Source organism: Anopheles bellator, chromosome 2, assembly GCF_943735745.2.
Source record: "Anopheles bellator chromosome 2, idAnoBellAS_SP24_06.2, whole genome shotgun sequence".
In the NCBI taxonomy this organism is placed as follows: Eukaryota; Metazoa; Arthropoda; class Insecta; order Diptera; family Culicidae; genus Anopheles; species Anopheles bellator.
In genome coordinates this window covers 39,506,330-39,533,062 of record NC_071286.1, presented here as the reverse complement: position 1 = coordinate 39,533,062, position 26,733 = coordinate 39,506,330, and the positions used below count along the sequence as shown (strand labels likewise).

General features: G+C 50.8%; 5 protein-coding genes across 6 annotated transcripts in view; 3 read left to right on the top strand and 2 right to left on the bottom strand.

Annotated features, from left to right (window-relative positions):
- LOC131207510 (uncharacterized) overlaps positions 1 to 14,651 on the top strand; it is a 36,042-nt gene extending 21,391 nt beyond the window's left edge. Inside the window, exons 5-12 of the mRNA XM_058200125.1 lie at positions 682 to 5,153; positions 7,690 to 7,777; positions 8,642 to 10,837; positions 10,877 to 10,968; positions 11,144 to 11,551; positions 12,552 to 12,652; positions 13,733 to 14,082; positions 14,321 to 14,651. Coding sequence (XP_058056108.1) covers positions 682 to 5,153; positions 7,690 to 7,777; positions 8,642 to 10,837; positions 10,877 to 10,968; positions 11,144 to 11,551; positions 12,552 to 12,652; positions 13,733 to 14,082; positions 14,321 to 14,549 — 7,936 coding nt within the window. The 3' untranslated portion in view covers positions 14,550 to 14,651. The remainder of the gene's footprint in view (positions 1 to 681; positions 5,154 to 7,689; positions 7,778 to 8,641; positions 10,838 to 10,876; positions 10,969 to 11,143; positions 11,552 to 12,551; positions 12,653 to 13,732; positions 14,083 to 14,320) is intronic.
- Positions 14,652 to 16,589: 1,938 nt separating this feature from the next.
- LOC131211215 (neuropeptide-like protein 31) lies at positions 16,590 to 18,209 on the top strand. 2 transcript variants are annotated; one of them, XM_058204612.1, is made up of 5 exons: positions 16,590 to 16,697; positions 17,299 to 17,371; positions 17,558 to 17,590; positions 17,834 to 17,962; positions 18,030 to 18,209. In XM_058204612.1, exons 1-5 carry the CDS (start codon positions 16,686 to 16,688, stop codon positions 18,143 to 18,145), a joined length of 363 nt encoding a protein of 120 aa, XP_058060595.1. In that variant the 5' UTR covers positions 16,590 to 16,685; the 3' UTR covers positions 18,146 to 18,209. The 2 variants fall into 2 exon arrangements, with proteins under 2 accessions (XP_058060595.1, XP_058060596.1); XM_058204613.1 differs by lacking the exon at positions 17,558 to 17,590.
- Positions 18,210 to 18,793: 584 nt separating this feature from the next.
- LOC131208374 (ubiquitin thioesterase trabid) lies at positions 18,794 to 23,076 on the bottom strand. Its single transcript, XM_058201108.1, has 5 exons — positions 22,850 to 23,076; positions 21,278 to 22,774; positions 20,743 to 21,199; positions 20,515 to 20,663; positions 18,794 to 20,450 (listed from the first exon to the last, which is right to left on the bottom strand). The coding sequence occupies exons 1-5, from the start codon at positions 23,074 to 23,076 to the stop codon at positions 20,432 to 20,434; spliced, it is 2,349 nt and encodes a 782-aa protein (XP_058057091.1). The 3' UTR covers positions 18,794 to 20,431.
- A 1,117-nt stretch (positions 23,077 to 24,193) lies between these two features.
- On the top strand, positions 24,194 to 25,484 carry LOC131209290 (snRNA-activating protein complex subunit 3). Its single transcript, XM_058202324.1, has 2 exons — positions 24,194 to 25,065; positions 25,132 to 25,484. The coding sequence occupies exons 1-2, from the start codon at positions 24,223 to 24,225 to the stop codon at positions 25,444 to 25,446; spliced, it is 1,158 nt and encodes a 385-aa protein (XP_058058307.1). The 5' UTR covers positions 24,194 to 24,222; the 3' UTR covers positions 25,447 to 25,484.
- Positions 25,485 to 25,495: 11 nt separating this feature from the next.
- LOC131209291 (26S proteasome complex subunit SEM1) lies at positions 25,496 to 25,892 on the bottom strand. Its single transcript, XM_058202325.1, has 2 exons — positions 25,743 to 25,892; positions 25,496 to 25,681 (listed from the first exon to the last, which is right to left on the bottom strand). Exons 1-2 carry the CDS (start codon positions 25,828 to 25,830, stop codon positions 25,560 to 25,562), a joined length of 210 nt encoding a protein of 69 aa, XP_058058308.1. The 5' UTR covers positions 25,831 to 25,892; the 3' UTR covers positions 25,496 to 25,559.
- Positions 25,893 to 26,733: the final 841 nt, after the last annotated feature.

Sequence of the window (26,733 nt, the reverse complement as noted above, 5' to 3'; positions counted from 1 at the left end):
TCCCGAAATCGATAACGGAGAGGCAGTACAAGTGCTGTATTTGCTAATTGGCTACCAAATAGCGATAAAACCCGTCTTTAATTTTTAAACAAATTGGTGTTTAATGTCCAATCCGTACGGGTATTCCACAAGAGCATCGGAAAAACTCTGGAAAAAAGAGGAGCAACCATCCGTCAAGTCCGGCAGCAATGCGTGGAAACTTGGAAACGGACGCAGCGCAGGGACCAGCGACTCTCTGCTCAGTCCTTTACCGATAAAGGAGGCAAAGTCGCAATAACAGCCTGTTAAGCTCCAGTGGTTGGAAGGTGACCCTCACGAACCCTCCCCGAACGCAGGCTGGTTGGGGTTTAGTCGCGAGGTCACTCGCCCGATTCGCAACCACGGTTGCCGTAGCCTAATTTTGGGCGCCTCCCCAAAGTGCGCCTTCTCGGTGGCGATGGGAATCTTTAATTGGACGACCCACTGAAGGTTGCCTGGTGGTCGGATTCTTTGGTCGGCGAAGGACCAAGCGCCGTTGGTCCCTATCGATCCAACTCGCCCTCTGGAGAATCCGAATCTTAACCCAAGGTCCGATCCGAACTAAACTTTTAACTCGCCAGCACAGCGATACGATCCGGAACCGGATGGGGTTGCGATGCGAAATCCGATCGCTGTCTCTAATGTCTACCTGTTTTTTCGCAGACACACGCTGGCGCAGCAGAAATCCGGCGACGAGCCGCTGCTGCTGCACGACACCAACCACAACGTGATCGATGTGGTCAACAAGAACGTCCTGCTGGGCGCGGTGCGCGTTGGCCGGAGCCCGACCGCCGCCCTTCGATTGGTAGGCTACCGGAAGTCGCCGGGAATGCGACGGGCAGCGCTGGGGACGTCGGCGCTGAGCCGCACGGAGCCGGGCACGCGAAGTAGCAGCGTCGAGAGTGGCATCGCGGCGACCGGAACGACCTCGCACGAGTGGGTCGGGACGGCACTCATCGCCGGGACGACGGGCGGTTCGGACCCGAACCTGACGGCCTCACTCAAACACCCGCAGCCGCGACCGCAGGCGGGTCCTGCTGCGTGCGGCGGGTCGTCCCTGTGCAATGGGCTCGGGTCGAGCCGGGCGGTGGCCACCGGCACCGGAGGTAGTTTGCGATGTATCAACAATAACTCTCTCACGGGTAGTAGCTCTAGCGTCAACGGTCTGGTTGCGTGTGGGGGTGCCCCCACTGCCGCCGTGGCTGGTGTTGGTAGTGCGGCGCTCGTTGGTATTGGCTGTGGTCACCAGCACGTTCTGGCTTCGGGAGGCGGTATTGGTGGTGGATTCGCGTTTCGTGATGGCGGCAGCGGCGGTGACTTTTCGATGCGGAAAACGACGCTCCTGCGGCGGATGTGGAGCCGCGAGTTGCGGCGCTACGAGCGCTCGGGTAGCTGGTCGCCACCGTTGCGCCGCGCACCGCGCCGTATCTACAGCGTGGAGAGCATGGTGCCCGCGACGCCACCGGAAGGCGACGCAGGGTCGGGCGGCGGCGTTCGGCGGCCATCGAGCAGTGGCGGTAGCACTAGCACCAGCAGCAACGCCAGCAGCGCAGCCGCTCGCGATTGCGGGACGGGTGTCACGAGCGGGAACACGACGCCGGGCACGACCTCGTGTCGGGAGTGTGCCCAGCTCGAGCGTCAGTACCTCGGTGGATACGCCGCGGACCGGACGGTCTCTCAGTGTGCTCGTGACGCGAACAACGGTGGTGAAGAAGACGGAACGACCGACGGCATCGATCCGACGGTCGATGACCGACGGCGGCGGCGAGCGCGCCGGATGTGTTCCTCGCAGGCGGCCGATCTCGGCGAATCGCAGCAGCAGCAGCAGCAGGCCGTGGTATCGGGCACCGTTCCCGGTCCGACGCTCGGAAGCAGCGGTGGCAGTAGTGTGGTGATCGAGCTCGACGACGAGGCCGACGCACCGGACGATCTGTCGGCCAGCAGCTCCGTCTCGTCGGTCGCATCGCAATCGTTCCGCGAGGTCCGACCGGCGAGGGCCGAGAGTGAACTGAGCGAGTTCCTGCGCCAGGAACGGCTGCAGGCTTCCGGGTGCGATGGGGATGGCGGGCCGGACGGTGCGGTTGGTGGGCAAACTGCTCGTCTCGGCGCTGGTCGTCCTGGTGCTGGCGATCATTCTGGAGAACGTGCTCCGGCTGATGGTGGCTCTGCAGGAGCAGGGCCGACTGGAACGGAGGCAGCCGGAGGTGTAGGCCAGCGGGCGGTGCGCAGTGACGACGAGGAGGAGGAGGAGGACGACGACGACAGTAGTGTCGGTGCGCTCAGTGCCCTCTCGAACTCCTCGGACAGTGATACGGGCGCCAGCGAGGGCGCGGGAAGCGAAGGGGAACCTTCCACCGGGCGGGAGGAACCGGAACCCGGGGGCCACGCACCCCACGCGGTCAACGGAGGGGAGCTGGACCAGTACATCGCGAGTCTGTTGTTGGAGAACTTGGAACCGAGCAACCCGAGCGAGGCGGCGGTGGAGCCCACCCCAGACAGCGGTCCTGATCCGGATCGGCAGAACAACAACGAGGCCACGGCGGTGGCGGCAACAGACGAGCCTGGGATGGGCCGGGCCACGACACCGTCGGCTGCCGGGATGAAGCAAAAGCTGACCGGCAAGTATATCGGGGGTGGCGGTGGGGTGGTCTGCAACTCGCCACCTTCGGACAAGCGAAAAGCGGCCTGCTCCCCGGCCGCGGACAAGGAGAACGCGGAAGATGTGGCGAACAACAACAGCAACAACAACGTGAGCGGCAAGCGCGAGGAGAGAGAAGCCGGAAACCGGCATCGACAGCGAAAACAGAAGGAAGGGGACGCACTGGAGGCGGTCGTCCGGCATGATCGGCATCCGAGTGGGCAGAAGCGCCGCTCGAAGGACAACGGCTTCTACCTGACGCAGCGCGAAGGGCGCGACAATCAGATCGACCTGAACGGGAAGTACTATTTTCCGGCGTACGGACTCGAGACGGACCCGTCCGACAACACGGACGTGGCGTCGGAACCGGAGCCCCAGGTCCTCGGTAAGGTGGGGACGGGCTCGACGTACGGTGGCGAGCTGGCCGCCCTGGCAAGGTCCGTGGTGGTGCCCCGGTTCTCCGCCATGCCGCGCACCGAGTCGATGGAGGTGCAACCGTCCACGTCGGCCGAGGACGAGGACGGGCGTGGAGGTGGGGCCGGGTCCGAGTCGGACGACGACGACAGTCTCGTGGACAGTCTGGACGGGTTTCAACCGATGCCTGGTCCTGTCACGGCCCCGCGCAAGCGAAAGGATGCGGCGCCCACGACGGCCACAACGGACTCCCAGACCAGCCCGGGGACCGATCGGTCGCCGCGGCACGAGAAGGGCGAGGCGTTCTTCGTCCCGATCCAGGACAGCGGGCGCCTGAAGCAGATCGACGAGCGCACGCTGGTCGTGGCCGACACGATGCCGCTCCGGATCAAGGAGCGGCTCAACAACCGGCGCCGGCTGATGAAGTGGAAGCAGGAGCAGGAGAGCCTGAAGAAGCAGCGCAAGATGATGCGCATGATCGAGCAGAAGCGCTTCTACGGTGCGCCCGCCATCCAGGTGATCAGCACGATCGATAAGGCGATCAGCCGCAAGGAGTACCTGTCGCCCGCTGGCCGGAAGACCGTTTTCGGCGGCGGCCCCCGGTCCGGGGAGGCGGATGCCGGCGGAGGGGTCACCCCATTCCGGGCGATGAAGCCGAAAAAGCGCACAAGCGACGGGGCGGCCGGGCTGCGGTCCGGGCTCGGTATGCTGGAGTCGTACAAGATCGACGGCAAAGGCAACATGCAGATACAGACCCCGGCCAGTGGTGGGGGCGGTTCGGCACCGAGTGGCCGACGACCGGCGGTGGCCGCCAAGAGTCCTTGGGGAACGTCGACCGAACGGCGGCCGGCGGGAGGGAAGTCGACAGGTGGGACGACCACCGCGCCGACGACGGCGACTTCCACGCTCCCATCGTCGAAGGGTCGACCAGGAGGTGGCCGAACCCCGGCGGCCGAGGTGCGCCGGAAGCAGGTGCTGAAGGACGTGCAGCAGATGCAGCTGTACCCGCAGGCGGACCTAACGCCCGACATTGAGGGGGGCCCCCGGCGGGTGTACCAGAAGACGGAGATCCAGGAGGGCGACAAGCACATCGAGATCCTGGAGATTGTCGAGTGCGCGGACAGTGCGCCCCGCTCCCGTCCCGCCGTGCGGCCGGTGGTGCGCGTACGCAGTGCCGGCCGCCACGGTGGAACCTCGTCCGGCGCCGCCGCCACCAGCAGGCATCATTCGCGTATCCCGGTTCCGGTGTACCGGTTCGGGCACTTCCGGCGCAGCAATCAGTCGCGCGACGGCAGCCCGTTGGCGGGCATCAACCCGAAGGTGGACCGAATGATTGCCGACCTGCTGCTGGAGGCGCTCGCCAATCCGGACGAGATGGGCATCAAGTTCGTGAAGACGCCCGAAAATCTCCGCGAGTCCTCCGGACGATCCTCCAAACGCTCGCCGGGGGCCGCTACCGCTGGGGCGGGTTCCAAGAAGAAGTGCACGACGGCCAGCTCATCGTCGTCGGCGGTGGCTGCTGGCAGCGCCAACACGCTAACCCCTCGCCGTACCGCCAGCGGCCGGTACAAGCAGAAGTTCGAGGTGATCCCCGAGGAGCGGTCCAGTGTGTCGGTCGGCTCGTCGACGGAGGAACTGTCGGCGTCGTCGTCGGTGGGCCGCTCCAAGAAAGCGCACGCTTCACCACGGCGCGTCAGCTTCGACGAGAATTACCAGATATTGAACGTGGACGAACTGGGAGCGAGTGCGCCACCGGCAAACTGTCCACCCGCCAAACTGTCCGTGCCGAGTCCCTCCAAACAAGTCTCGCAACCGAAGCAACCTGCTCTACCGTCGCCATCGCCTGCCTCTTCGCCCCGGAAGGGTGCCCCCGCTGGGGTGCCGGGTCCGAAAAGTCCACACAAAGCCCCGCAGGCCCGCAGACCAGCGGCCACAGCCAATGCCCACGGAGCAAACACCACCACCACCACCAGCCGCGGCAAGGCCGCGATCCAGAGCGACGTCATCGAGGAGCGGGGATGGATTGGGTTCAGCACCCAGCACGAGGATATGGCCACCCCGGTCAACGGGCAGGAAGACGAAGGTATTTATCCGACACCAGCTCTTCATGGCTCTTTAGTCTTAGGAAGTTTTCCGAACCGATCGAGACTGACCGTCTCGGTCGGTATCGGGCTTTGAGTGTTCTGCTTGCATGCAAATATTTCCAGTTTAACTTGTCAGTTCCGTTGGCATGTTTTGTTGTTTTTGATGGACTGTTTGCTTGTTCTGTTTTTGGCTTTCTTCTTTATATTCTAACTTATTTGTGTTTTCTTTATTGTTTTCCCCGTGTTTACTTTATTGTTTTCCGTTACTGTTTTAAAGTATGGGGTTTGTTTTTATGCTCTTGTTGTTGCTTCTAAGTGGCCGGACTCTAGAGTTGTCGATTGTCAAAACTGTAGCCATACTGATACTGACACTGAGATTAGGGCACAACGACGACAACTCCACGTTCTGTGGCTCGTGCGTAGATTATCCGCCTGCGCTGCATCGATTTCTGTGCGAATGTCATCAGTTTGAACCTGGGACAGCGTATCGGTCTGAGTGCAAAACATTTAGTTGGCGCTAGTACGGCTTCTGTTGGTTCGGTGTGTTTGGAAACGGGCACTGGATTGTAATTAAGCCCAGCTAAGGTAGTCACAATTCACCGGCAACCTGCCTGGATTGGTTGGTTGGTTGAAAAGAAATCCATTATTTGATCCGAAGATTGCTACAGTTTCTGTAGCTGTAGTTTCTCCCTTTGATAGAGCGGTCGGTAACGATCGGTTCGATTCCCGATACCGGCACGATGTTCAGATCAGATCAAGTTAGCTCTCTACTGTCCAACAGTTTGAAGCTAGCGATCGACCAGAAACGGCCAGATTCCACCAACAGAAAAGGTGTTGTGTTCCATCAGGACAACGCAAATCCACACACATCTACCTATAGTGTTTCACCAAAAACTCCGGGACCTCGATTGGGAAGTGAAGCATTGTAAGATACCGCATTATCGGATCATTGGAAACAGCTTAAACAATTTTTTGAAATTCACGCACAATAATGGATGATATGGTCTGACATGGATAATAGACACAGGTTATTGTGTTCCAGCATGTCAATGCAAGTGTTTCACTTTTTTAGCTTGAATGGACTGAGCGATTAGTGATTGATGTTCCGATTGATCCAGTAACGACAGTATCTTCAGGCGGCAAGTTCAATTTCGGTTCAAAAGGTCACTGTTATCTGTACTCCCTTTACATCAATCCAAGATCCATCGGCCCCGACTAATTAGTTTAAGCAGCAGCCGATCGATCATTATGCATAATTTTTCTTCATAAATATTTCGTTATGCCGTAAGTGCCGCGAAGGATACCTTTCCATTCTGTGTGGCAATTCCTGTCTGTGGAGCAATCGCGACTGGCGATGGCGTATACGACGCACATTTACTGTGCGCTCCTTCGCTCGGAGAATGTCCTTCGCACTATCGCGTCATTGAGCTCTAGCTGGACACGCAAACACTCCATTTGTCGTTTTGGTCCTCGCTGTCAGTTGACCGAAATTTATTCCTTGACCACCACCCGGGCCCCAAAAAAATGTGACACAATGTACGCGTTACAGGGGTGCATGAAATAACTATCGCTAAAAGTTTTTACGGGTTTGTAATTTCTAGTCTTAACCAGAGTTCAATCCATTTGCCCGGTTTTTCTTCGTCTAGCGTGAGTCCAGGGTCCAACAGTAGTCGTTGGTACGGGTGACCGCTCAGTTGGGTGACATTTTTGAGACTCGGATTGCAACGTGAAACGATCGAACTTCTCTTCGCTCGTTTGTGTGTTTGTTTATGCTTTCTGTGGTTTCAAATTTGGGCCACATAAACCCGTCCGTCCGTTCGGTGGTATCCTTGACACCGTAATGCAAAGCCAGCAAAGGACGTGCAACTGCTGGGCACCGGGCACAAACATCCATTCGAATGGATGCCCTGCCCGAGACGCTCCAGGATTTTCCGTTTCCTTCGTCACCCCGCCTGTTCTTACCTGTGGCCGAACGGACTCATTAGGAAGGAACAGCGTAGTGAAGGAAAAGTTTGCTCCTTGATTTACTCGGCAAGGCTCAGTGGGGTCAACACAGCCGTCGAGGGTCGCGGAAGCCAACATAATCTAAAACATACCACCCTTCGAGGAATGCCTCACCAACTTTATCCGTTTTTTTGCGTTTCTTTTCGTGAGTCAGTCCGAGGGTCTTGTAGAGAGAACAAACAAAAAAAATCAATGGCTTGAAGGAGAAAGGCAACGAAGGTCTCCGGGTGCCCGAAAAAGGTCCGAACACTGAAGACGCTAACCCGAGGACCGGGCGATGGTTTGCTTTAGCGCAATTAACTTCGACACCAAAGGTTAACGCGCGAGTCCTTGGGGGGTCGATCGTTTGGCCGTGGGCTACGTGCTTTCTGGACTGGACCACTGAAGCAAAGTGAAGCGTGTGACGAAAATGTCGCAGTATATTTAAATAACCCGATAAGGGCTGCTTTTGTTCTATGATTTGTTTCGATTGATTACTTAAATTTTTTGTTTTGTTTCTGTTTTTTAACACACCTTTTATCCTTTCCACAGGGCTGTTTTCGTACGTTGCACGACTCGCTAACCACGCCGGCATGTTGCTGTTTCGGTTTTGCTACATTGTCCACATCGTACTGGCACAGTAGCTTCCCAACTGTTTAGCGTTTTAATGCACTTTCGGAAAGTTAACAATAATCTGCACGGCTTGTCTCTACGAGAAAGATAGAGAGAGAGAGAGAGAGAGTAGAATCTCCCGCGATTATCCTTAACACAGTGTGGCACCCGTTAATGGCGTTAATTTGCGGCAAATGTGTGTGTCTTTTTGTTCGGTTCTGCCCTTTCCGCAATCAGTAAAGTAGTCTTTGTTTTTTTCTTTTCTACTCCTTTCTCTCACTTCTAACTGTCGACGCAGGATCGATTAGCCCGTAGTAGATCGTAGTAGACGACGCGGAGTAATGCGCGAATGCTTAGCATGTGTGTACAGGAGACGTGTGTGCAAAGTTAGTTTGGTTAATATCTACGCCATTTAGAGCTTAGTGAATTCGATTTTACTTTAGTGTGTTTGGCACGTTTGGTTGTGCGAATGGTAATGACGAATAAAGCTAGTCAACAAACCGCAGTACGCCGACGGAGAGATTTTAAATTTATGCGTCAATCCGACTGGGACGACGAACGACGGATTTGAACTGGAAATTTAGAGCAATCACTTTGCATCCTTTACAACAGTACTAATTGATGCCACTTCGAACAGTTCGTAAACAGTTCGAAGAAGCAATCTCGATGTACTGGCAAATAGTTTTCGCTGTCGGCGAGGCTCCAGTTGAAATCTGCTCCGTTCGTCGTCGACGTAACGACAAAACGAAAGATTCAAGTGCTACTGTCGCAAAGCAACGGCGGCACCGCTGTAAATACGCCCCAATCTTTCAGCAGACCACATCGTGCAGTACAGCGCATTAGTGCAACAACACCCGTCCCGTAGCCGGGACACAAACCTGCACGTCGGTAGATGCGTAGTGAAGACAATCACCACCGGCAACTGTGTGCCACCGGCACAGGCAAACTGGCCGTCTATTGGCAACAGCAGCAGGTTGCCCGATGTTAGTACTAATCCGGTGTCTGGTGATGGTATTTCGGTCGGTGAACGCGACGATGCCGGCGACGACGATTGTTCAGACACGGAGTCGTTCGTGACGGACAGCCTCAACACGAAACCGTCACCCCCGATGCACTGCTGTACCGCCCACCACTTGACGCGAACCGGTGCCGGTCTCGATCACCATCAGCAGCTGCTGTTCGGCAGCGGCACTCCAATGGCCGGCACCGTTGTCGAAAACCGGCCATCGATTGGAGCATGCCACCGATCCTCGGGGCATGGTTTGATGAACGGCACGGCCACGGATTCGGTCAAAGAGGTAAAGTGGCCGCTGTGCGAGCAACAGCAGAGCAAGTGTCATAGTGGTCCCGAAACTGACATAGGATCGTTCCACCGTTCGTCTTCGCCTCCGGCCTGCCATCACCAGATACGCGAGGAGAATGCCTGGCACGTGTACCAAACGGCGGACTGTAAGGTGATCCAGTCGAAGATAGAGTACTACGAAACTACGTCCATCCACCGGACTCCGGTGACCGCGGGAAGTCAGCATCACCACCATCACAACCATCACAGCTACGCCGGAGCCGCCGGGGACCTCTTTGGGCCACTCGTTGAGCACGCTCCAAGTCCGGACTCGTTTCGGCACGGTCTGTCGACGGCCGACTCACTGGAAGCTGCCCAGCTCCAGCACCAGCAGCAGCTTATGGCTAGCCTGCGTACGCCCGGTCGCACTGCTCGGTCCACGGTCAGCAGCAGTGTGGAGCCACCGAAAACTTCCGAAACAACGTGCAGTTCGTGCTGCTTCTGCAATCCCGAGCTGCACCGGGCGACCGGCACCGGCAGCGTTCGGATCGCGCCCGAAACGTGTTTCTACTGTCACGCGAAGTCACAATCACCCCACAAGAGCTTTCCGGCGCCACCGACGCCGCCCAACATACAGACCTCACCCGTTCCGCCCTCTCCCCAGACTCCGATTGCGGAGCTGACGCCGACGCCTTCCTTGCCGGAGATTACGCTCCCCGAAAAGCGAAAGCCGCTGGTGGCGGCGGACCCGCCGCACCAACGTTCAACCAGCAGAGAGCCTCGGACGGATAGCCTTAAGGGATCTACGGTCACTTCGACGACCGCCAAGTCGATGGAGAGCAATGGCGGAAGTGTATTGGCGGAAGCGACCAAAAAGACTGAGCACACGAAACTCTCGAAAGCCAAAGCTTCCGACACAATCAGCACACGGGGCAGCGTTAGGCCGAACGAGAAGCCGAAACGGTCGCAACCGCCGGTGCCACCAACCGGTGCTTCAGGTAGTTCCACCACTCAGACCGCCTCATCGACCGGCACGAATGGTATCACGCCCAGCATGCCCGACACGGGCCAAAAGTCGACGCCGAAGTTGGGGCGCAAAAAGTCGGAAGCGGTGTGTAGCGGCGTGCTAAACCGACCGAAGCACACAAACCATCTGGTACGCGCCTCAACCGTGGTGCACTCGGTGCAGAAGGAGGTCAAGAATGAGCTGAAGGCGCCGCTCAAGCTGCTCCCGAAGACGGCCAAGGAGATGAGCAATCGGAAGGAAAAGGAGCGCCAGATCGGCCTCAGTCTGCCGCTCGGTACGGAGCAAAAGGCAGCGAAAACACGCACCACGAACGGCGGCTGCCAGAAGGGGGCGATGGTACCATCCGCGCCATCGGTACCGGTTCCGGTGATCCCGCCGATGATACATTCCGTTACCGCCGTGATGGTGGATGATCGATGTGGATCGGATTCGCAGAGCTACGATGAGGCGAGCAGTAGCGCGAGCAGCACACCGGACACCAGTCCCAACTCGAGCCCGTTGAAGAAGGCCAGCGGGTTGAACGTGCCGCCGGCCGCTGCCCGCTGGAAGACCAACAGTGAGCGGAACCTGTCTCAGCTGTCGATCCAGAAGATGGTCAGCGCCAGCAAGTGGGGCAACAAGTGGCGTAAGGGGACGCTCCGCACAACGAGCGACCGGCAGGACGATGAGGAGGAACTGCAGCACGGGCGGGACAGGGCAACGGCCCTGAAAGGTGTGGCCGGCGGAAGTTGCAGTGATCTCAGTCCGCTCAAGACCTTCACCGGCAGCGAAACGGTAGGGTTTGCGCTAGGCGATGCCAGCGCCGCTGCTGGCGGTAGGTCCGGTGGTGGTGTAGTACCATCAGCGGACACAATAACAACGGGTGGACCAAGCATCATCAATGGCATCACGCAATCGGCCACCAACCAAGGTACCCCCAACGCTCACTTAGAAGTCCGCTTCGCCCACTCTTGACCATTTCAGTCCGACCAGTCCTTTGTGTGCTTTTCTTTGTCACACATACCGGCCAGACAACAAGTGAAGACGTTGCTGCAACTTTGCATACTAATATCCATCTTTTCTTGGATTTTTCCCCATTCCGCTAGGCTGGACGGTGACGGTGGCGGGTAACTACAATCCGGAAATGGCGCCCGACGTCGAAATGAGGTTAAGCTTCCCGAAGGGTAGTTCGACGACAGCGACAACGACGGCCAGCAATGCCCTTACTGGCGGTGGTAGCGGAGGCAAATCGCTGATGAGCAGTTCGGCGGCAACCACAACCCATCTACAACACGATACCTCGAGCACAGGCTACCAACAGGCGCCGGGACGCCATCGGCAGTACATGGAGAATGGTCACGGTGGAGCGCGAGGTCGCGAAAACTATGGCGTTCTTGAGCATGGCGATGCCGGCTATCTGGGTGGCGGTAGCAGAAACGCATCCCGAGCGGCGGCACTTCCGCCACCGGTCGGGCTGAATCCCAAGCGCAGTCTGACACGTTCCGACGGAACAGGTAGGCACGCTATGCCGGTACAGCGTCAATGATCCGCGGTTGGAATTAGGTTGGCTAAAAAGAAATCCATTTAAAAGGCTTCGTAATGCCTCTGTTATAGAATAGTCTTATAGTCTTGGTATTGGTATTGGTATTTCACCGTATTGGTGAAAAACTCTAGTAATCGATTTTCGCAATCTTTTCGTGATCCTAATTTCTTATCAGTATGGAAGTTTTGCAAGTCCTGGATTAACCACCGGTTAAGCTGCTTAATCATGCTTCGACCAGGATTGTTTTCTCGCAGTATTGTCGTCAGTGACCCATTTCTAATTCCCAGTCACAATTCGTTCAAGAAGTGAGTTGATCCGAATTTGCGCAGATGGAAATTCGATCCATCATCTATTGTTTTTTGGTGGTAATTGGTGTGGCACCCAAACATCTTGCTTTTTTCTAAATCCAGCTTTGCGCAAACGGTTTAAAATTGTTAGATGTTGCATCTTTCGCTCCTGGGCGACTACTAACATTGCCAATCAACATTGATTATTTCTGTGATTTTATCGACGCCGGGTGCATCTTTAACATCAAAACTGACTGAACCGGGTCGACGAAACCAAAATTGCAATTGCTTGCAATTAATGTAAAATGTACCGAATTTTCTCTTTATTGACTTCCACTGGTGACATCCTGCAACTGACAACTGAATGGAATAAACTAAAAATAGAAAAAGAAATTCTTTAGTGTGAAATGCAACCTTAGAACGAGATAAACTTGAAATTGTATGATCGATCACTACAGCCATCTATCTTGATAAAATAATGGATTTCTGTTCAGCCAACCTAATATGATTAGTACGAAATAAGTTGTGCGCGTTGAGGCCAAACCTTTGAAAGAAGTCCCTAAAGTCTTGTTAGAGTATGTACAACAAATTATTGGGAAGTTACGACTCGTTGATCACTTCTCACGCTAGAGGGGCGTTACCACTTACCTATCGTGTGTTTTTTTTTGTTACCTTCTTCTACAGGAGCCGGTGGCGGCAGCAGCACCGCCAAGGACTATCGTCTTCCAAATGTTGGCCCAGCGCACAACGTTTTGGCAAGACCGACGGCGAAGAAGGCTATCAAGGTATCGGAACGCCCACCGGTTGTAATGGCATCAGCGGCAGTGGCGGCGACTCAGGCGCGCACAACGACGAAGCGTCGTTGAGCGGCAACATTTTTGTGTTGACCAGCATACCAGGGAGCTGCTGTGGTCGCGAGTACCGGCTCCTTTAACAACCGATAGTAGTGCCGCGTAGTTTGTTACCACTTAGTTCTGGCAGAGACGCTTGGCGCATGTGCGCATTGCTTCGGTGTAACCTTTTGTCACTGTGGTCCTTGTCAGTGGGGTCGAAATTAGAATTGGCGAGCTGGCTCCTGCTAAGGTGTTCTTTTCTCTAGTTCCGGAAATGAGCACGACCCAGGCTTTAGCGGGCCGAGTGGTTAGGTAAACTATTGGTCTTTCTTCATCTAGCATCTAGCACCGTGCTGTGTAGCTATGTGTCTGTTTTGTTCTTGTGACCGTTCTTTGTGTGTCTGTAAACGTTGCCATGGCAGCTGGGCGCCTCTTCCGATGTGCTTACTATTCATTCCGTGTTTTAATATGTTTCTTTCCTAGAAATGTGTCCGTAACGTACCTTCGCCTTCCGACCAAGCTCGACCATATTCATTCATTTTCATTTCATTACATCATCCATCGTATTTGTGGATGGATCCTTTGTCCCGTTAAACATAAGTGTCCAACGTCAAACCTTGTTGCGATTTCTTGTGGCTGCATCCATCACCTCTTTGAAACAACCTTGATCAGCTTTCATCGGAAGCTGTGTGGTTTCGGATAACGAATTCGTTCCGAAAGTCACCAAGCTCCATCATCATTAGATTTAGTGTTTGGGGGGGTTTCGTTCGCTTCGGCTGTAGCGTAGTAAATGTGGTTCGTTTTTAACAGTCTCTGTGTTCGCTTTTGTAAGTTCCGTCCGTAACTTAAGCAGCGACAATGTGGAAGTTGTCATTCGCCGCCATATGCCAAAACTGATCGTAGCTTCATACTTTCTGTTTGAACATGCGTTTTCCATTCGGATTTGTTGCTCATACGCCTTCCTTTCATTCTTGCTGCATCCGAATTGCGGTGCCCACGGGAACCACGGAACTGTCCACCATGCCGGAGCAGACGGTGGAGTGTAGTGTCGTTGCTTCGGCAACCCGTACCATCGCGAATAACTACCACGAGCTATCCCACCAGCATCAGATGGTACAGGAGGGCCATCATCTTCAGCAGCATCCGCAGCAGGCGCAGCAGCATCATTTCAGTTCGCGCGGTCTAGCGGCCGGTCTCCGATCGAACCGATCGCGTCCGGTAAACGTTCCCCAGGCTTCAGCACAAATACTCCACCCCACATTGCAAAATGGGAGCGGTGGGAAGTTTCTCTCTTCATCATCACCCTCACTAGTGTCGCAACAGCAGCATCCTTCGCAGCGCATGCACCATCCTGAGCCACCATACCATCTAGAAGACTATGGGTAAATGTACATCTGTCCGCACCACTAGCGCTAGTCGTAGACCATACCGATCATGAACGCTTTCCTGCTAGCCTCTAGGCGATCTTCGGTCCATGCACATCTTCTCTTTCCCTTCTTCTGGTGTTGTTTTAAAATTGCTACCGAATTTCAATTTCAAGCGTTTCTCATTAAACAACCGAGTGCCCGGTCTGGTTGGATTCTGTGGTCTAATTGTGTTGTTTCATTTTCGAAATTTCAGAAATAACGTTTACTTCGGCCACCAACAACAGCAGCATCAGCAGGCGCGCCGGATGTCGCTGGAAAGTCAACACCCGGTCCAGCTGGGTTCGCCGGCGATGGACTGCTTGTCGATCATGGGAAACGCGATCGCACCGGAGCTGAAACCGAAAGTGCCGACCATGAGCGAGAAAGACCTCACCCGAAGGCATCACCCGTGCTACACACGTACCCAGCCTTACTTCTCCTAGAGACTGTCGCGACTCGTGGGCCGCGTTCCGATCGGAACACCTGTCGCTCCGGACCGGGACTCAGCACATTTGCAGTTCGGTCTTACACAAGACTCTCAATCATGGCACCAACAAATTGACAGGCAAATGTTAAGAATTATCGATCGGTAACAAAAAATATGACTGTACAGCGAGAGTATTAACCGGGCGAAGTGGTTTGAAGGTGTCCCACACGCCACTTAAAGTTGCACCTTCGTAGTACGCTGTTTTTCTCTTCAGATGTAAGGTGACATATATTAGAGCGTAATAAAACGAACCACTAGTAATGGCCGTGTTCTTTATGACGTTGATTTCTTCTGACATCCGAAACGCGCACAGGCTGCCGAAAGATCTGAAAGAAGATGCTTTGATGGTAAATGCTGTCTGACTAACTAGTCACGGCTTATCTGGCTGGTGTTGTATCGGTATCTTCTAATCGGATTGGTCACCGTGACATCATTCGGAGGTCAAAATGGCGCCACGTACGCCGGGTGTCATAAACATTGTCGTGCCTCGTCGCGCAGAACGCACGCTACGTGAAGAGTTTATCGTGTGAAAAAGCATCATTATGATGATCATTGTTTTCCCCATTGTTCAATTCTTCAACTATTTGTCGTACCCGGTACCTCGAGGGGACATTTCCTCTCGGGTCGCCGTGCGATAGCATCTTTAGAATGCGGGTATCTTGCACTTGGATCGTGCGGCCTATGCTTGGTAACCTTTTTGATAGAAAACATTCAACAAATTTGCCGTACGCAACAATGTAACGTTGTAACTTTTACTTTAAGCTAATTTCCCTTTTCGTGTGAAATGTGTCAGAAGTTTAAACTCAAAAAGAAACAATCTCATTTTCATTTCGTTCTTTCACTAGTAACCTGACCAGTATGGTGGCGTCTCGGAAGGTCACAGCTAACTGGGTCCAACTAATTTATTTAAATACACACTTCACCTACCTTTTTATTACGCGTTAACCGACCGCATGTTGACCGGTTCGCTGACTCGTAGGCGTTTGGTATTATTTCTAACGGTGCGCCATATTTGCCACCGGCAGAGAAGATGTTTGTCGATCGAGCAAACGAAGAACGCACCTTACAAGAAACCCGCTTTCGTAGCTTTTTGCAATTAGCAATCCTTGCGCGATGGGCTTGGTATGCTGAGAACATAATCGCTAGGGAGCTTCAGTCCCATAAGCGACCCGTGAGTTAGTAAAAGATCGAATTCCTTATGTATCTTTCTTGTTAGGGTCGTAATTCTCGTAAACGTTGCACCCAAAAGGAGCGTCAAGTAAGGTAGAATAGTGAACGGTTTTACAACCGGGAAGGAAGTAGCGGCTAATTCAAAGATGCTAACGAAGACACAACATTACGAGTATTGTCCACCTCGTGTTGTCACTCGTAGCCCATCATTTACATAAGGTCCTTGAGATCCACTTTAACAACCATTGCACCGAAAGTGTCCAAAGTAAGGGCAAAGTCTGTCTAACAAGATGCGGCATTATTTATGTAAACTCAAAGCGAAGAGTATCGCCGGCGATCGGAAACATGTCACGGTGTTTTTTTTGGCATACATGCCACGAAGGTTACAGACCGCGACCTTGGACATTGAAACAGTTTTTTTGGCCTCAGACCGGACTGCCGCTAGTGGCCACCGACTGGGAGGGTCAAACCGAAAACAATGTACCGATGATGATTCATAGTTGAACCTGTTGGACAGTAGCTCAGACGGTCGGGCGGTCGTGCGTTTGAATCGCGCCCATTCTTTCTCGCATCACAACTTACACGGCAAACATACCTTACGCCGACAAAAAAGGGTAAAGAGCGAAGATTAATGCGAAGTCGGGCGAAGCATGTGCGTCGCTTTGTTGTCTCCCATTTCCCCGTTTTGGCCAGCCGGACACTGAATTCAATTGCAATCGGTTTCAGTGGACGCTGGACGGTAGTGCGCTGGAACCTCACCCGGCGCTGTGACGCGATGCTGTATAAAAAGCGAAAGCTCCCTATGAACGGTGCTTAGTCGAAATCCGTTGACGATCGTGGGAGGGTTGGAATACCGTGAATACCGCGCTGTCCGCGTTGTCGTTTGAAATCAAAGTTTAGTGTGTTTTTGCAGTTCGTCACGATGCGTGGCTACGTGAGTGTTGAGTAGATAAGAACGAATTTTCCTGCGCCTGAGCCGTTTCGTGTTTCGTCACAAACAATAATTTCTTAACAAGTCAACCAACAGCATACGTGTACTTTAAGAACCGTAATGGTCGTTGATTAGAATCGTGTAATCAAAGACAATGGAACAGATTTCAGCAAATTATGTGCTTGAGAGAACGTGAAAAACATTGTTGAGCCATTTAATTTTGGAAAAGAATGATTGCTGACTGAGCCTAGATAGTAAAGCAGACGTTTTGTCTATTTTCCTAATTGTCCACACTTTAATGGCAATTCTTCGTTATGGGTAAATAAAACATATCGTTTTGTACTGTGAAAGACCAGCTCGCTTTAGTTATTTCCAAACAAGTGCTTGAAAACACCGACGAAAACCCATTTGGAAAATCCATCATCTGCTGGTGATACGGGATAGGTTAAAGAGCTGCCCAACCGAACACGGGGGCTGAATTTGCATTTGTGCCATTCCGCAAAAGGTTGATCCGCAACGAAACATGAATACAACAATCGTTTTTCGGGAGGGTTGCGTTCCGACTGGTTAAATAATTTCCCATATAACAATTCGATTATTGCAGGTGACGGCGTTGGTTTTGGTGGCGATTGTGTCCGCGGCCAGTGCAACCTTTGGATACGGATTGCTGGGAGGAGGTAAATAGCGCCCGTGTGGAGAATCGTGTATGTTGCCCCATTGTGTAACACCGAGGGGCACCATTGCGAACCGACGTATTTTAAGAAGCTACACTTTCAATTTACTTCTACTGCGTTCCGAAAGAGTCGATTTCTTCGTCGAGTGTGACTGAATCAGTAATTCAATGTTCCCTTCTTCCTTCACAGGTGGATATGGTTACGATGGCTATGGTTCCCCATGTTTGTACCTTATACACTGTACTATAACTCAATAAGCAAAATGAATATGGTTTTAAATTGACAGCGTCATAACATTTGTGAAGCTAACTTACGTTTTGTGTGTCCGTTTGCCGTGATTTATACACTAGAGTCTAGAGAAAACTGAGCATGGTCAATATAAAGAAAGCAGTTAAAGAGTTTTGTAGTTAAAGATAGCGAAAAGAGGTTGCCGATGTATTTTTGATTCTTTTTTTTTCCTTTCAGGGAATAACGGAGGATATGGAGGAGGATATGGTGGTTACGGAGGATATGGAGGATATGGCGGTTACGGCGGCTACGGTGGTTACGGAGGCTACGGTGGAGGAGGTTATTATCCTTATGGGGGTGGTTATGGTGAGTGTAAACCTTGATAAAAAAAAGCTACACGAAACTGGTGTAACGCCGTTCTTAACGTGTTTAGGATACCCGGGCAAATATGGCGGTTATGGAGGATACGGAGGATACGGAGGTGGGTACGGGGGATATGGCACGGGATATGGAGGAGGATATGGTGGTATACGACCGTACTACCGCTGAATGGACAATCCGCGCTAGGCGATAGGCTGGCTAGCCCTCACCATCCGTCCGTTCGAATGTGATACATTGTTTTCCATTTTTGAGTATTTTTAAACGTTAAACAATAGATTTATAAATGTCGTAAAAAAATGAAACGGTTTCGATTGCGTTACACATTAAAAGACACACCTTCGAAAGAAATTGTGGGGGACAGATCGTACAGTGTGGGTCAAGGTCTAGTCTTCGGAGTTCGAATGCCCCCACGCACGCTGTTAATCCGGCAACCTTGGTACCGTTTTCCGTTTAAGGAGAGATCCGGCGAAAGCTTGAACTTGTGTTTTGGTCAACGGTACTTGGAACGGGTTTAGATTCGGTAGAGAATAAATTAAGGCTTAATTTCGTTGTGCATGGATTGCAATTTAACGGGTTCCTTCCGAGAATCAATTGGCATAGACGTTTTTAACGGTCTGTGTAAGATAGGACTCTTTTACGTATGAACATGCTGTTAAAATAAACCTGTCATACTATATCAAAGTGAAGATCAACGCGAACGAAGCCTCTCATAACGTAATCAGATTTTTTTCTTTCGCGGCACTTTGAGTGTGGACAAATTTTATATTGTGAGCGAAAAATAATTTATTTAAACTATAAATGTATAATACAACTCGATTCTTCGTTCAACGCAACCTATGTACACGCTACCAGTTTTGAACCCAAAAAAGCGAACGAACACCACGTTGAAACTTAACAAAATGTAACAATGTGTGTAGGAGTTAAAGGTATGATATTAGACAGTAGCAGCACTAGAAATCAATATTCCTCAAAATAGATTTTATCTATTTTTTCGGCAAACTATTTTCGCATCATGTTCGCAGCTTGATTCTTTAGTTACATCGTTTATCCACCGTGGGGCCGCATCACCACACGGTGCGTGTTTTACTTTGCGCGTGCGCATGTGTAGAATAAAATTTTTCTGGCTCTCTGTTCCTTAGTTTATCTATTCTACCTGGTCTACGGTGTAGGACATTGTGGAACGGGACGGCTTCTTGAAGCCTTTCATGCAGCATCGATCTTGTGCAATTCAATTTTCGAACGAATTGGGGTTTCTATCGAGCCATGTTTTTAGTTACATCTGCAGCTTGATGAAAGTTTGCGAATACCACCAACGAGGCGATGGAGCTGTGCTGAAACTCAAGCGTACATAGGGCTACCTCCTTTCGTATTCGCGTGCGGATGTGGTTCGCGATAATGGTAAAAAGCTTTCGGGCTCGATAACAAGTACTGCTTATACGTCACCGGGTTTACCGTGCATTGTTGCATTGAGTTTTCGAATGTATTTATGCTTCGGTAGCTTGTAGCGATCGCGGTGCATCATCCCACTGGCGTAATTGACAATCACAGATGCTCTATACCACCGGATAACACAGTTCCTTACGCGTAGTGGAGTTGGGAAATGCTTAACTCAAAGCTGGTTCGATTTTAATACTTTTCCGTTACCCTTCCAGCACACCGTCAGAAAAAAAGACTTCCATGATGACACGGAGTCAAGAAACGACTCGGGATGCTTATTGCAAAAACTTTTGAGAATTGTTTGGATAAATGATTTCGGAAAGAACAGGATTCGGTATTTATTCTTAAAACTAGGTTCGGAACACTAAAGGCAAACGGTTGTTGCTGCCTTTAGTAATAGCCTCATCGGTGTGGATGAAGCATTACAAGTTTGTGGGACCGTGGTACCGATAGTATTTTTGGGAATGAACTGCTGATAAAAAGTTAGAGAAAACGGGATACAAAAATATATTCTCTCATCATCAGGGTTCTCTCGCACTTACGTACGGCTTTTGAAAGGAGTACCGCAGCACCATCAGTAATATTCGTTTTGCAACAATCGTACGCAGGAAGCGAACGCAGCACAGCCGAACGGATACTACGACTAGTACACATTGAACCATTTAAAAATCCTGCCATCGGGTTACTCAATATTCCACCGCCATCCGAGAGCGATGTTTTAAAATGTATAGGATAATAACACTTTCACCGAACACTTACACACGTACGAAGGGCGAAAGAATAATTCCCCCACGAAACCTCCATTTGGTTGTCCCAAATCGGAAGCGCATTGGCATCAAACCACAATTCATGATCCCAAACCAGCAAACACATTATATTATTGCTACGCACCTTTCCGTATATCGGCCGCAGCGTGCTAAAGTTTGACGTACCTTCAACGATAATAAAATGACTAATTCTAGCAGTACCTTCGTTGCCTGTGTGGAGCTACTTGTTGAAACAGGATTGGTTTGTATTTTAAAACAGCCTAGAAATTCTGGAAAGGAAAAAAGTTTAGATTAATTTAACGGTGTGAAGTTTGAAAACCTCCAGTCACTTACGCTATCCGTCGATAGTGGTTTAGCCATTCTTCGAGCATTTGAGCGACTAACAGTGGACGTTTGTGTAGCTTCTGCTGTGCAACCAGCAGTCCTCCTTCGGTTTCGCATACTTCCAGCCACTGTCGGATCAAAATCTCTTCGCGACCAATCTACACCAAAAAAGGAAGCATTAGTTGGCTGGATTAACTAAATTCGGAGCTCCACATTGGAAGGCATTTGTGGTCTTACTTCGTTCTTGCTTAAGAAATGAACCGGCAAAAGCTTCATCTCGCTGTCCATTAGTGGCAGAAAGGTGATGTCTTCGCGTTCGTCCCTCGTAGCATCGATACGCGAATACGGTTCCGTAGGTACGAGCGCACTAAAGTGTCCCCTGGTGTAACCAAGGGCTATTGGGGACGTAATGCAAAAGCTTTGCTCCCATAGCAGCGGCAGATAGACACCTTCGAAGCGGGCAAAGCCAATGTCTTCCCCGCGAAAGCTCTTCACGTACTTTACGCCGTACACGATGATCGGACGGCGCATGATGTGGGCTAGTGCGAAGATGTGCAATTGTTCGAGCGACGAGCCCGGGTGGCTGGCGAGCGATAGTAGCGTACTCCAGTCTTCCTCCAGCTGGCGTTCGGCCAGTGTATACTGCAGCATGGCCGCCTGAAATTGTTCGTTCTCTTTCCATCGTGGAAGGAAGCTGCCAATGAAAATAGGGCAAAAGAAAAACACTGAAATGTTGCTGAAAGTATGAAAGTAAATATTTCCTTTTCCTTACATATGACCACACTGATGCAAGCTATCGGCAAGCGCTCGGCGCAGCATATTGTCGCGATCAAAAACACCCCAGGTTGCTTGCATGACAGAATCCAGCAAACAGTCGCCGGCACTTCGATTCCAGAGCACCATCAACCGTGACCCGAGCCGATCGGTGACCTCCAACGACCAGTTCAGGGCGGGTGGCGGCATTTCGAGTTGCTTTTGGGCATCTTTATCGAGCAGCTCCTCGTACAGCTGCTCCTGCAGTGCAAGTGGCAGCTCCTCGATGTCGGCCGGAAGTGAAAACGTAGCATGTTCATTCACGTACTGGCAATTGAACGATGCCTTCCGTATCCGTAGCGATTGTGCAAAGTGTCGCCGAATGTCGCTCGCTAAATCGGGCGCCACGTAGGACGGTACGCGCTTGATGCCGGGCCCGGAACCGGAAATTTGCGCGAGCAGGAGAGGCAGCATTTCGTCACGATGGAAGCGAATGGCCAGATGTATAAGTGTATGCCCCACATCGAAAGCACAGTTATTCTGACTAAGAAGGTTTACTTCGGCCGGTGTTAGAGCGCGGCTAGGGTCACCACCGCAGTCCAGATAAGCCTCGACTGCTCCGATGTTGTTCTCTGCGATGCCTATGCACGCATTGAGCCAATCCCAGTCCGGTTGGCGGCGCAACAGTCGGAGATGCCGCTCCTGCTGGTAAACGTCCATGTTGTTTATTCCATCTGCATGCGCTACAAACTGCTGATTGCGCTTATTGTTCACAATGATGTTGCTGGCCACGCTGTTCTCGTCGTGCTCGGGCGATACTTTGGCCGCGACTGCCAGATTGCTCCTTCCTCCACCTCCGGTTGCCGTATCGCGAGAATGTAAACACATCGAGCATTTGAGCGATTTGGGCCAATTTTCGTATGTGCACGCCGCGCAAAACCATTTGCCACCGACGTTGACGGGCGAGCAAGTCACCGGTGATGGTGTCGATGATCCGTGCTTGAGGCCGGCACCACTTTTTCCGCTCGTATCCGTTTCTTTCTCCGCTGGTATCCGGCACGAAGAGCTCGAACCGTACGCCGTCGTCGAGGGGGAATTGTTCCGTCGCTTACCCGGACCCCCTGCTGGCATGTCTGGTGGTACGACAGGATCATCGGAACCACTGCGGCCTATGTTCATCGCGTTAAGCTGTTCACTGATGCGCGCATAATCGGTTATCACTTTCGGTGGCGAGGCCTTGGGTTGCCGGGACATAGGAGCGATGGGTACATTTGATAGAATCGCGGTAGGGTCCTCCTTCCGTGTGCTACACTGCAAACAGCGCCGGGAGTGGGGAGGATTTAGATAGGTACAACCACTGCATGACCATCGGGTTTGGTTAGATTCAAATTCGATCGGCGCTGCGAACGTTGATTGTGTCGCCAACAACGGCGGCACGGCACCCGTTGTTACCGCATCGGTCACTAGATTCGGGTTCGAACGATTTGTTGCGCAGAGTTGTTGCGTGGGGCTAAGTCTGGGGAGAAAAGAAAACAGTTAACTTGGCACTCGAAATGTTAACTACGGTTAGCACGGTAAACTCTGCACTCACCGAAAAATGTCTTCGTTGAGAAGTGGTTTTGGCGCTTTACACATGGTGCATTTGAGTGACAGAGGATAGTTCTCGTAAGTACAGTACTCGCAAGCCCATTTCGGATGTTGCTGCGGACAATTTGATTCTTGCTGCTGTTGTTGTTGCGTTTCATCTTGGGGTTGCTGTTGCGTTTGTTGTGGTGTTTCCTGGTCTTGCTGCTCGTTTGTGGATGACGATCCAGACATAATAGAAAACAATCCTAGCACCCAACACCGAACACCGTAATGACAAGTTGTGCTCGAAATGCTACAAAAAGAGCGTCCTGGGCAGTATAAAGATAAAAGAAAATGGATAAACAATCTTTCTACTTCCTCTTTCGAAGACAGTTGCAACCAGGAGCTGTGCGGGGCAATCAGCTGAATGGTTCGTCGCTTGGCAACATGGATGCTGCCAAAACAACAGAAGCTGGAGCGAAAGGGATGCAAGGCCCAAGAAATGTACGGAAAAGCGACAGAGCGCACGCAATGCAGGGAAGTGAGCCATTCAGATGCTGCGCTGGTTGTGACACCAAACTTACCCAAATAAAAAACGGACCGAGACTCGTAGCAAACGAAAATAGCACTAATCAATGGCAGAGGAAACACACTCAGCCGCTGAAGCAGTTGACGGAACCTGGTGAGCTGCGAATCTTAGCAGACCAAACAAGGCTGCCGACCGGAATCTTACACTAAGCGAACTAACATTTACGTACTGATGCTTTCACGCGCATAATTTGCCCAATAATTGCGCCACTACGGGAAATTTTTGTTGCTTCGCCGAATGTACCTCCTATATCGCAAACGATAAGGTAAGGGAACCACACTGTGCTAGCACTACGGTGAGAAGAAGTGTGGGAGCGCGAAAGCTATTCACACGAACCCATGCAAAATTCGTGTGTTTTTTGATGATTTATTTACGAAATCATCGACTTCATCTTTGCCGTGGGTTTTCTCGAAGCTGAAGTTTGCAACACTTGCTCCCTTTTGACAGTTTACGTAATTGTGCGTCCCATGAAAAAGATGCGAACGTAAGTCAGCCGGGAACACTTGAATTGAGCGCAACAATCAAACCTCGGTAAAGTATGTTATGTTATAAGATTTTATTCTGAATAATTCTATTGAGTAGACGGTCTTTATCACAACCACACTTTGCAATCTTTTCTTTGTTTCTTTACTACGTTTCTTTGTTTGTTTCTACTTTAGAAACCGGTGAGTTCATAACTTGACAGTTCTTGCGTTGAGTGTCACAATTTTCAACGGGACTTTGTTTACAATAAGCAGAGTCCAAACGGGAAGCTATCTTCCAGAAAAGTATAAACCGGGTTGGGAGGACTGAATATTACGCTTTTTAGGATGGAAAATATATACAAACCGAGAATAGATAGAATAATCCATGTGCAGAATGCTCTGTCGGAGTTTCGGAACGAGCTACTTCAAAACCGCACTTCAAGAATTGTTCAATCCGACAACGACATAAAGGAAGCCATGGGTTTTACTGGTAGCAGCAACACCTTCGAAAAACTGCTGGAATCCGTGGACGTTGGTGAGCATCTCTCCAGTCCCAAAGACATAGCCGTGTTCACTTTCAATCCCGGGAAAATTCAGAACCCCGCGAGCGTGGTTGGCAAGAAAATACCGACTAAAGCCATGAAATTCAAATGTGTACAATACGCATCTGAATCACGCCTAGGTTCATTCAAACGCGCAGTAGAGGCAAAGTTACGCTACAGCAAACACAAGTACATGGATTTATCCCTGGAAGCCTTGCCCGTCAAAGATTTGGTTCCTTACCAGGAAATGCTGTTGGTGATTCGAATTTATGAGCCGTTCAAGCACAAAACAGGCCAGCGACTACGACATCCAAGGTTTAGCCATGAGTTTCACGTACTTAGCTCACAATTTCTTACGGAGCTGAAGGACAAAATCTACTGCAACTGTGATGCAGGTCCATTTTACGAAATAAGCGAAAACCGCTCACTTTGGAACGAAAGGAACAACAGTAACGACACACCGAAGTCGGGGTTCTTTTTCATACACGATACGTTCTACAATGACCTGCGGCAAGAGTCGCATCACGATTACTCGGCGGTTGTGAGAAAATGGGCCGAAAAACAGAGTATGATCGGCGAATTGCGCTCAGAGAGGATGGAAAATACACGTTTTGCAGATTTGCAGTTTCGCATTGGTTATCCACAGGTAGCTTACAGCAAAACATACCAACATACCACACGCTGAATAACTGAATTAATTTGTTCTTTTTAGCTCTATCAACACCAAGGTAATTGCGAACACTTATTCGTGATTTCCGATTGCCGCTTGTTAGCGGCTACCGATGTGCTCTCGAGGGCCCGTTATCCTTTACTTGTTTCGTATGCTCTTCCGCGGCATATACCATGCAACATATGTGGACTTTGCGAGGTGCGATATGTGGTGCGTAGCAGCGTTCGAGAAATTTTCGATCCGGCATATGTTTGTCAGTCGTGCCTGGAGCTCTACCACTATAAGGACGGTCAGAAGATTGAGGACTTCGAGCTGCATCGTTACATTAGTTCAAGGATTAACGTCTCGGAAAGTTAATCAGACGGCTATACAGGCCAACAATAAAGTTTTGCAGAAACCAATCATATAGTCTACTGGCAACATTTATGTTTATTATAAAAAAACCGCCAAAACGTTGTTGCAAAGGGGAATCACTTATGTTTCTCTAACTGCGCTCGAAGCTGTTGGTTGAAATCGTCCTCAACATTATCGTCATCCCAGTTGTCTTCCCACACGCTTAGCTCCTCTTCGTCCTCTTTGTTACCAGCCCAATCTGCCGGAAAACAGAAACCATCATTACGGGACCGGGGCACTTATTCAATCATCAAACAAACCTTCCGCAGGGAACTCCTCAAATTCATCGTCTTCTTCAAGCAATCCAAGGTCTAGCTTGGGCTTTTCCTTACTTTCCTTATCTGACATGATGCGTTTAGGATGGTCGGCGATTCTGTGTACGATGAAATTGCGATTTCCGTGCCAAACGTAGAAATGGCGTTTAAAGAAGGAAACAAAACAGTAAAAGAGCTGTCAAAACACATTGACAGATGCGTGAAAATAGCCCCATTTGACCAACTCTTATTTCGCATTGTAGATGTAATGTCATTGATTTGCTGCAAATTTGTGCGTTTAACCAAGCTTGAAAATAATGATTTCTTTACTAATAACCCTAATCTTTAGCGAAAATGAGATTATAAAAAATGCAATGCCTCAATAAGCTGCAGCGCCCTCTATTGGGTTCGAATATAAACTTACTACATGGCCCGATGAAAATTGTAGATGAAGAAAGCAGCGCTCTCTATAGTGTACGAAATGAAATAAAAAATATACCGTTTTCGGTGAGGGAAAATTGAATTTTCATTTTTAGAAAATCCTGAAAGAAAAGTGAATGGTCCTACAAAAACATCCTGGCATAATTACCCTAGCAAAAACATCCTAGCATATTGTTTATTTTTTGACAAATTTTTCTAGTAGTAAAATTCAGAGTAATTTGTTCTAATCCTCATTTCTTCGAAGTTCACAGTCACAGTCCCCAAAAGCCGTAAGCAGCACTTTGAGGTGTCTTTGTTTTAAGAATTTAACCAATGGAAATAATGAAAATTTGAACCAAAACGTAACCAACAGAGAGCAGCGCTCTCTAGTGTGTCCGAATTTTCCTTACTGTCCCTAATATATTGAAAATATCCCATTCCCAGAGAAGGAACTTTTCTCTTTTGAATATCCTGATTCGGAGGGATTTCGTTGAATCGAAAGGGACCGAATGGGTCGGATGTTCCAATGAAAATTTGAACCAAAAGGATACCGACAGTAAGCAGCGCTCTCTAGTGT

Coding starts and splice junctions, on each gene's coding strand:
- LOC131211215 (XM_058204612.1), top strand. Junction 17,372..17,557: donor ATACGGATTGCTGGGAGGAG/GTAAATAGCGCC, acceptor CTTCCTTCACAG/GTGGATATGGTTACGATGGC. Junction 17,591..17,833: donor CGATGGCTATGGTTCCCCAT/GTTTGTACCTTA, acceptor TTTTCCTTTCAG/GGAATAACGGAGGATATGGA.
- LOC131208374 (XM_058201108.1), bottom strand. CDS start 23,076: ATGTCTGGATCGTCATCCACAAACGAGCAGCAAGACCAGGAAACACCA. Junction 22,775..22,849: donor CTCAACGAAGACATTTTTCG/GTGAGTGCAGAG, acceptor TTTTCTCCCCAG/ACTTAGCCCCACGCAACAAC. Junction 20,664..20,742: donor ATTTCTTAAGCAAGAACGAA/GTAAGACCACAA, acceptor TTTTTGGTGTAG/ATTGGTCGCGAAGAGATTTT.
- LOC131209290 (XM_058202324.1), top strand. CDS start 24,223: ATGGAAAATATATACAAACCGAGAATAGATAGAATAATCCATGTGCAG. Junction 25,066..25,131: donor TTCGCATTGGTTATCCACAG/GTAGCTTACAGC, acceptor TGTTCTTTTTAG/CTCTATCAACACCAAGGTAA.
- LOC131209291 (XM_058202325.1), bottom strand. CDS start 25,830: ATGTCAGATAAGGAAAGTAAGGAAAAGCCCAAGCTAGACCTTGGATTG. Junction 25,682..25,742: donor TGAGGAGTTCCCTGCGGAAG/GTTTGTTTGATG, acceptor GTTTTCCGGCAG/ATTGGGCTGGTAACAAAGAG.